The sequence below is a fragment of the Salvia miltiorrhiza genome, chromosome 2 (genome assembly GCF_028751815.1).
Source record: "Salvia miltiorrhiza cultivar Shanhuang (shh) chromosome 2, IMPLAD_Smil_shh, whole genome shotgun sequence".
Taxonomy (NCBI): domain Eukaryota; kingdom Viridiplantae; phylum Streptophyta; class Magnoliopsida; order Lamiales; family Lamiaceae; genus Salvia; species Salvia miltiorrhiza.
Window position 1 is genome coordinate 3,611,307 of NC_080388.1, and position 9,984 is coordinate 3,621,290.

Genomic DNA, 9,984 nt, shown 5'->3' on the forward strand with positions numbered 1-9,984 from the left:
GATAATGATGTGATATCTCTCAATTTATTTTAATAGTGTATGTTTACATCTCGCGTCACACTTCATAATTCACAAGTCGAACCAAAAATAATTATTCGGTTCAATGCACTAGAATAAATAAATAAATAAAACACCTGAAGGGTTATTTAAAAAATAATTAAATAATGCTGCTGATAGTAGTCATCTCGTTAGTAATCTGTAATTCTGTTTGTTACAAATATTATTTTTATTTAATTTAATTCTACGATGATGAGAAAAGAGAGAGAATAAAATTAATATGAAGAGTCAAAAGAAGAATCTAAGAAATGCTAAATCCAAAGAATGTTCTTAATCCTTAATAATTACAAATTCATCTCCCTTGATCACTCTGCACATGCCTAATAGCCGTCTGAAATTATATTTTAATTACTTTCCCGTTTTGTATTAGTTGAATCCAAATAGTGGTTAACCAGTTAGTTATAGGGATTTAAATAATTCGTAGATTGGAATTATTCTTTTTGTGAAAATAATAGTGTAATACCTCTAGTATTTGAGAGAAAACAAAAATATATGAACTCAAGATTAAAACTAATAACCAATAGCTTGGAATTAAAATATATTAAGTAGAGGATTTTTTAGGTTATTGGTGTTAAACTACACAAATTTTGATCGATTTTTGGTTTTGCACATCAATATTTTTTAAAAATTAGAACAAAAATACACAAGCTTAATAAACAGTTCGATAGCATAAATCACGTGAATTGTCTTCGACGTGCCACTGCTCCAATTGAAACAATGTCGTTTTAGTTATGAAAATTTATGCCACCAAGATGCAACACTCAATTTTTTTTTTTTTGCAATTATGATAAAAATTATGGTTCAATTCGTATTCTACGATGAAAATTGCCTCTCATTTTTTTGAGAAAATGAAAAAGAAATCTATTTTTATGAGCAAGTATATCATGTACGAGGCTTGAGGCTTGATATTATTAAACATGCGGTTCAGCTTGACATGGCTTCTCATAGCCATTTCCGCATGGTGACATGAGTGTTCCCTGCCTGTTCTCTCTCTCAATGGCTTTCTTCTGGCTGCGGTGGGTGTTTGGTGTTTTGGTGGTTGTTTTTCTGGAGGTTGTTGGTCGGAGTTTTCTTTGGGGTCTTTTTCAGTTTACTGGTGCATTAATAGCTGGGCTCCAAAGGGTCGGACTCCATTGAAAGCTCCGCCTTTGGTCGAGTTTTGTTTCCTCTGATCATTGGCGTCGACATGTTTCGATTTATACCAGATGTTTTGCTCTTTGCCTCCTGTTTGGTTGATTCTTTGGCTTGGTTTGTTCGTTGCTGCGTTCTTGGCATGTGGGCGGTTCCAAAGCTGTTTGGGGGTGATGATTAGGCCAGAGCTCCCGAAGAAGATTCCTCCCCCTCATGCGTGTGTTCTCTTTTCTTGTATGATTTCCCGTTCGCTTTTTTGGCTTTTCTTATAGACGAGTACTCTCTTTTTTCTTTTTTTTTAAAGATTTTTCCCGTCAAATTTTTCTTAAAAAAAGTTTTAACGAGACTCGGCCCTTAGTCTGCTTCTTTGTGTCTTTTTTTCTTTCTAATAAATTTCCAATTTAATAGGTATCAGGTAGGAGGCTTGCAAGCTTCCGCCATAAAGTATATACTATAATCTTATTTATCTTAATAAATCTTATCATGATTTTGCAGAAATGATTGATACAATAATTTCTTGAGTTATACTCCCTCCGTCCCACAAATCTTGATACTTTTTTTTTGGGTCGTCCCACAAATCTTGACACATTTTCAAATAAGGTACTCCCTTCGTCCCACGAGTCTTGACACGTTTGGGTTCGGCACGGGAATTAAAGAGTTGTAGATTAGTGTTTTAAGTGTGTAATTAATAAAGTATATAATTGATAAAGTAGGAGAGAGAAGGTAATAAAAGTGATAAAGTAGGAGAAAGAATATAATAAAAGTGATAAAGTAGGAGAGAGAATGTAATAATTATTACCCAAAAAGGAAACGTGTCAAGACTCGTGGGACAGCCCAAAAAGGAAAACGTGTCAAGATTCGTGGGACGGATGGAGTAATAACTATTACCTTCTCTCTCATACTTTATCACTTTTATTACTTTCTCTCTCTTACTTTATCAATTTTATACTTTATTAATTACACATTTAAAACACTAATCTACAACTCCTTAATTCCCGTGCCAAAACCAAACGTGTCAAGATTCATGGGACGGATGGAGTAATATTTTACATATATAATTAATTGTTAAAATAGCTAGTTATATATGCAGTTATTTATTTATTTTCCCCAAAAAATTTAGGTCTTTAATAATTTTATGAAGGAAAACGGTTCTTGGAACAAGTAGATAAAAAGAAAATCATGATATTTACTTATCTAAGCATACTAATTAATTAAGTTCGGAAATGAATATTTCTTTTACATTAACCTTCTCTTAGTAACTAATAAAGTTAGTACTTTTTTTGTAGTGAGGTACACTTGTTAAGACCTACCTATTATCAAGTGATAAAGAAAATTTATGCATTTTAGTAAAAAGAAAAAAATATATATTCTTGGTTATCGATCAATTATTCTTGTTAGTTTTGGTTTATCTTGACTTTTATATTGATAGCCCCTTTGTTGTTAAGACGTCACATTATCATCAAATTAGATCGAAAATCCTCCACCACATATGATTATGCAATTTAATTAAACGTGACAACAATTCCACCATTAAGCAATTAAAGTATAAAGTTTACTCGAACTTTTTCATCCAGCTTTAGTTATTGTGTTTGAACTAATAATTTAACTGAATTAATGTATGTATATAAATGTATTATATATAATTGAATCTGATTAGAACTCGAGTCGTTTGGTATTCTTTATTATATTTATAACGAGCTCAAATTAATTAAGTTTAATTAAAACTTTTAGGATAGTTGTAGGAGGTGGCCCAATATTTACCTGAATTTATTTTTGCATAATTTCTAAAACAATCTATATAAAAAGAGAGTTGTTTCCCTCTCCTTTTCTCACTATTTTTCTATCTTCTCTACCAATTTTCTCTCTACTGTTATTTTATTTTATATTATTTTAATTCCTTTATAAACATAGTCGATACGATTCATAAAATAAAATATTCAATATGCATCTTATACTAAATTCGCGACAACATCTTTAATATGGTATAAAAATTGTCTAAAATAAATTTAAAACGAATAAATTATGAAAAATTTAAAACTTAAATAATTTAGTTTTATTTAATAATTATAATCATCATTACACTTTATACAAAGTTGAAAATTTACGTTTTTAAAATTCTGAGTTTTATTGAGTAATATAGTGGACTATATTGTTTTAATATTTTATCTTTATTTATATTTTGATTATATTTAATACTCCCTATATTTATTTATTTAAAAATGTTGTTTTATTTTTATGTTTATTGTGCATTGTATGGATGAGTGTACTAGTTAATTTCATACCGACACCAATTTTATTCTATACAAAATAAAAAATAAAATAAAAGAATGGTATTATAACTGCAACGTTATAAAAGATTGTGTAAAAATTACAAATTCAAATAAACCTTATGTTACTTCCAACAACAACAAAAAAAAATGAAAAAGAAAAAAAAAAGGACCAGATTCTAGCTATGAGATCTCCAAAACAATTTAATTTAAAATTGTTGAGTAAAATTGCAGCCATATTTCTCAATTTCATCTCAACCATGACATTGCACTAATACAAATAATTAACACCATTGATCACCAATTAAGAAAAATTAATACTTTATACAAACCCCCCTTAAAATCTTGCCACATATATACTCATGTGGAAGAAAGGGAATGGCGAAGAAAATTATATACAATAGTCACTCTACCAACTTTCTTTTTTTATTATTATTACACACTCTACGTATATATCTTTCTATTTTTTTTCACAATAAAGTGTGTGAAAAGATAGAGATAGAAACTATACTTTTTCATTTTTTTTTTCATATTTAACCAATATAGTTCATCAAAGCTGACATTGGCACCAAACATAACCCTCTCTTCCTTAGCTCCATGTATTGATCACTACTTTTGTTTTCGATAATATTATTCTTTGAATTTCTCTCTTCTCGATCGAGTTTCAAGAAATTCTTCGAACTTGATTGCTGCCCCTAAAAGTATAGAATTAAATAAAATTAGTTAAGAGGGCACGATCATATAAAGAATTAATTATTGCAAAAAAGTTTATTTTATATATATAATTAATAAGTAATTAAATTAATAAATACAAGTTGTTACCAAAAAATCGCAAGACGCAACATCATCCATCTTTCTGTGGTTGACCTCCATCTGCTTCATCGTGCTTACCTGTTCAACAAAATATTAAAATAATTATTATCTTTTTTGAAAAATAAAAAATAAAGTGAATCACTTATCGATTAAAAGCCTACGAAAATTTTAAAATTAGCAAATTAATTTGTTTAAAAAATAATTAAAGTTTATAGTTGAAAAAATAATCTTTAATAGTTTTATAAAGTTATAACAAATTAATTATTCATGGAAATAAAAATAATCTTGAAACTCAGACACGAGTCATACAACAACCTCTATCCCACTTATGAAGTCGGCTATAGAGATTTAGACGGAGTTAGGATTTTGAAAACGGATAGAGCAAATTACATTTTTGTATTTAGAAACAAATTTGGACGATGAAATTACAATTTTAATTATATAAACAAATATTAAATAAAATATTAAAATAATTGTTGTCTTTTTTGAGAAAAGATAAAGTGAGTCACTAATCAATTCAAATCCTTCAAATTTTAAGACTAGCAAGTTTGGACGGAGGAAATTACAATTTTGGACAGAGGAAATTAAAATATTTAAATAATTATTCTCTTTTTTGTATTTATAAACAAGATTAGAAGAAGGAAATTACAATTTTACATATATAAACAAATATTAAATAAAATATTAAAACAATTACTCTCTTATTTGAAAAAAAGATAGAGTGAGTCACTTACCAATTCAAAGCCCACAAATAAAAATTCAAAGATTAACAAGTTAATTTGTATATAAAATAATTAAAATTTATAATTGAAAAACCAAACCAAAAAAAACATCAACAATTTTCTGAAACTAACAAACTAACTATTCATGAAAATAAAAACAATCTCGAAACACAGACACAACAACAACCTCTATCCCACTTATGAAATCACATTTTTATATTTAGAAACAAGGTTCGACACAAGAAATTATACTTTTATACATGTATAAATACAATCTAAATATAATATATAATAGAAAAAAATTGCCCGAATAATCGCCCGACTATATATTACATATATCACATTATTTCTTTAAAAAAAATCATATATATAACTAAAATACCTATATAATTCGTATATGTAACATAAAATCTCGTACTAAATAAATAAATAAATATATATATAAAAGAGTGATGATGATGACCTTAGGGCTATGAACAGGAGAGCTAGCTGTATCTTCCAAATCATCATCGTATTCATACGTAAACTTCCTACGATTCATGCTTCGATTCAACTTCTTCAAATTCAACCTTTTAATGGTGTCGGAGCCGTTCCACGCCGCATCGGAAATCATAGAAGAGCTGCTTATGAAGCTCTCCTCCTTCTTGCAAGAGAAGTCCTCCAAATACTTCGTCCATCCGCTCTCCTCCGACGCCGCCGCCGCCTCGTCGTTTTTGTCGTCGATCGTCGAGTTCATGGCCATGGATGAAGGTTGAAGAATTTTATGGGATTTTTTTCTTTTTTTGTGGGAAGTGTTTATGGAGAGGGAGAGAGAGGGGTGAGGATGATTGTGGAAGAAGGAATTTATATATATTGTTAGGTGGTTTTCTTTTCTTCTTTTTTTTTAATTTTATTTTTTGAGATAATTAATTAATTAATTATATTGTTAATTGGGTTGGAGAGGGGTGTGAATGTGGGGAAATAAGGGTGCCCACAAAGTGGAATCCTAGTGTGGGACCCTTTGGAGTTGAGGTAGTTAAGATCGGTTGGGAAAGTGAGAGAATTTTCTATTTCTAATTAATTAAAGTAAAAAAGGGGCAAGAAAAATAGAAAATACTTCTTGTTTTTTGAAAGAGCAAGAAAATGCACTTGTGTTGTGATCCTCTATTTTAATTTTGGTGTTCCACTTCGTGTCTTATTATTGGGTTTTTTATTATTTTTTTCAATGTTTTATGATTTAATTTGATTTTTAATTATTATCTAAGATTCACCCAACCAATTATGGTTTATAATTATTTTTATATTTAATTTACATTTTTGTAGCTTAAAAATAATTATTTAAGTTGATTATTTCAAAATTAGGGTATATTAATTAAAAAAATAACTTTTTGTAATAAATGTTAATTAAAGTTCATAATATACTAATAAATGTTTGTTGTATAAAATAATTATTTCAATAATTAAATTAATAATGGAATATGATTGAACATAGAGGAGTGTGATAGACGATCTTATTCGAAGAAAATGAGTTGTTGAAAAAAAGTGAGAGATTTTTCGATTTTGTATTAATTAAATTAGAAAAAGGGCAAGAAAATCAGTTAATGACAAAAAAAAGTGCTTTTGTTAGTTTAGGATTTGGGCATGAGAATACGATGCCTACCATTTACACAAGTGTTGCGTAACGTTAATTAAGCAATCAAATTTATGGCATTCACACGAGAAATATTTTGCTTCAGGTGTATTATACATATAAATGTGTGAATAGTTTCAGAATTTATCATTTATAATAAAATAATAATAATAGTGTGGTATTAATTAAATTGTTGAACTATATATTATTTTAATTGTATCCGTGCATTGAATCAATATACTATTTTAGAGTTTTTATCTTGAAAAATAGCTTGGAATTAATAGCAATACAAATGGGTTTTAAATTTATATTCCAAAAATAATTAAAATATTAGTATAAGAAAATAATGCTCCCTTAGTCTCTGAAAATGTATGAGATCCAATCTCCACTAAAAACACAACTACATACTTTTTTTTTTCTTGAAACTCATGTCATCTCCTTTAAACCATAATTTTTAGAGACGGGTGAAGTAATTATTTAATTGCAAAAACAACAAACAAAAATATACTAATATACTTCCTCCATCCACAAAAAATAATCCTAGAAGGGGACGGCACGAATTTTAATGAAAACGTTTTAGTCTATTAATGTAAGTGGAGAAAGGGACTCACTTAAAAGGAAGTGTTAATAGTAATAATTAATTGTATTTTGAATGGAGAAATGAGCCCAACATGTGATAGAAAGTTTATAAAAGTATTAAATGACTAATTTTTGTGGACATCCCAAAATGACAAAAAAATAGACTATTTTTTATTGACGGAAGGAGTATTTCAAAGTTTACATCATACATTAAAAAATTAATTAATATGTATTGCAACAAAGCAAATAATGATATATGTAATTTAAAATAAAAACTGAGAACTGTACTGACGTGCAAAGTTACTGCATACGATGTGAACTGCATTCGAAAAAAAAAAAAAATATTTTCGTTCTCCAAGCAGGATTCGAACTCAAGCACTACATTCATTAATTAATATGACATATCAGATCTTCACGATCGAAGGATTAAAATTGATTTTCCATTATCTTTTTATTTAAATATTCTCATTTTTAAAAAAATTACATTTTCACTCTATCTTAGCCATGTATTTGAATCCATAGACTTACCTATCCGTCTGCAATGACTTAGATGAAGAAAGTTTATCAAAAATGGCTGTTGCTCAAATTTTATATATAATTATAGGAGAACTAAAATAATTTTTTGACTATGAGAACTAAAATAAATTTTAATCAAGAGATTAGTTGGGGGCTTTAGCCTACACCAGTCCCCGACTACGCCCTGACGTGTGTAAGTAAAATAATTAATATATTGCATATCATTTCATCTTAATTTGGTTTTTTAATTATTTTTATCCTTATTATTGTTTTAATTTTTTGTATATTAAATTAATTTTTAATTTCTAATAATAATAATAATAATAATAATAATTATAATAATAATAATAATAATAATAATAATAATAATATCAACATTTTTTTTGTCTCCGCCCTCGATGACTTGGAGAACATTTTTTCTCATATATACTTATGTATAGCATATTCTTGGTAGTAACTATGAATTTTTGTTCAAAAATAACTATGAATTTCCTTCGTCACAAAGAAAAAAAAAGGAGGTGTTTTTATCTTGCCGGTTTAATTTCGAACTTTTTTTTTTTTTTGATCGGTAATTTCGAACTTTTTATCTATATATATAAAAACAGAAAATGTCATCTTCAAAATCCCACGGCTCTTCGAAGTCCCTCAAATATAAAGCTTCGAATAATAAAAAGCTTATATCACTTTTCGAATCTTCAAAAATTCATTAGATTGTTTTAGATCAAGTTGTTTTGACCTCAACTTGAATTATTAATTAGGTGATATTATTTCTTTCTAGGATTTCCATTATTTCTTATTATTTTTAATGGGGACTCTCAAAGTCAATACATTTTTTGGGTTTTCTAATTTATATAATATAGGTATATATATATAGATTGAAATTTTATTCTTTTTGGGTGGTTGTATAATTCAAAAAAATGTGAAAGTTTTGTAGTGGAAAAGTGTGAGTGATGATTAGTCAACTAAGCAAAATGATCCACGCAAACAAAATTACTCTTTTTTTTACTGCGAGATGATTAATCATCTAAATATATATTTTTTATATATATTTTTGCTTTCTTTTTGTGTTCTTAAATTAGTAGGCACGTCATATTCATATGTTCACGGACAACATTGATACAAATGGACCACTTAATACATTTTTGTCTTCGAGAAGATTGGGATTTTCTTGAAAATAGGAAAGCAAGGTGAGATGCACGTTTTTATTAGAGACTATTTTAATTTCTGGCTTGAGATTCCAAGTTCGAATTTGTTTTCCAAAGATGGTAACGTTCTTACATTTTTGTATTTAAGATAAAAGAATTTTTTATTGTGTGCCTGCAATTAGGGCTGTAAACAAACCAAGCAGCTCGCGAACTATTCGGAGCTCGGCTCGAAAAAAGTTCGTTCAAGTTCGTTTAGAGAAGCTCGATAAATAAACAAACCAAACTTGAGCTTAGTAGTATTCGGCTCGTTAACTCGTGAACATGTTCGTCAAGTGATTCAGCTTGAAAAATATAAATTATTAGTAGATACAATTTATATTTATCCCCTAAAATTAATAATAATTGTATTAAATCTCTAATTAATTTTGTTTGTTATAAGAAAATAATTAATATATTTATTATTTTGAATAAAATAATTTATTTTTAAAATAAAATAATCAATATTTTGAATATAAATATAAATTTAGAAAGTTCGTGTAGGTTCGATTAGGCTCGTGAGCCTCAAAGTATTTGGTACGTAAAGTTCGAGATTCGATTCGACACTAAACAAACCAAACTTGAACACACCACTATTTGGTTCGGCTCGGTTCGATTACACCCCTACCTACAATAACTTAAAATCATGACACAACATGGTAGTGTTAACCTACAAACCCATTTTAAATAGGAACTATGGAAACATAATGAATTTGTTGTGAAAAAGTGATGAATTAAAAAAAAAATCGTCCTTATGAGATTCGAATTCAGAGTTACGAATTTGCTCATCAAAGTGTTCTAAGTCTTAATGATCTAAGGACTAGAAATGAAATCTAATTATATTTTAAAAATAAATTTTATTTTATTTTATTCAATCCTCCACTATTACATATTTAATTTATATGTATACCACATGTGACATGTACCACTTAGCTATAATTTTAAAAAAGCCAATATTTATTGGAGTAAAAACGTAAGAGCCTATATTTATATACAAAAAAGGTGAAATTTATTTGCAAACTAGGCCCAATATTATTTCTCTTGCCCAATTGGGTAACGAAAGTAGTAAGCCTATATAAGGCTTGTGTTTGGAATGTTTTATAAGTTTG

At 28.0% G+C, this 9,984-nt stretch overlaps 1 protein-coding gene across 1 annotated transcript; it reads right to left on the bottom strand.

Annotated features, from left to right (window-relative positions):
- Positions 1–3,759: 3,759 nt before the first annotated feature.
- On the bottom strand, positions 3,760–5,921 carry LOC131012682 (vascular-related unknown protein 1-like). Its single transcript, XM_057940674.1, has 3 exons — positions 5,454–5,921; positions 4,278–4,346; positions 3,760–4,150 (listed from the first exon to the last, which is right to left on the bottom strand). The coding sequence occupies exons 1-3, from the start codon at positions 5,730–5,732 to the stop codon at positions 3,989–3,991; spliced, it is 510 nt and encodes a 169-aa protein (XP_057796657.1). The 5' UTR covers positions 5,733–5,921; the 3' UTR covers positions 3,760–3,988.
- Positions 5,922–9,984: the final 4,063 nt, after the last annotated feature.

What these genes read in the sequence shown, in the direction of transcription:
- LOC131012682 (XM_057940674.1), bottom strand. Translation starts at nt 5,732, where the DNA reads ATGGCCATGAACTCGACGATCGACGACAAAAACGACGAGGCGGCGGCG. An exon ending in CTCCTGTTCATAGCCCTAAG is followed by an intron (nt 4,347 to 5,453) that starts GTCATCATCATC and finishes TTTGTTGAACAG; the next exon opens with GTAAGCACGATGAAGCAGAT. An exon ending in TTGCGTCTTGCGATTTTTTG is followed by an intron (nt 4,151 to 4,277) that starts GTAACAACTTGT and finishes CTATACTTTTAG; the next exon opens with GGGCAGCAATCAAGTTCGAA.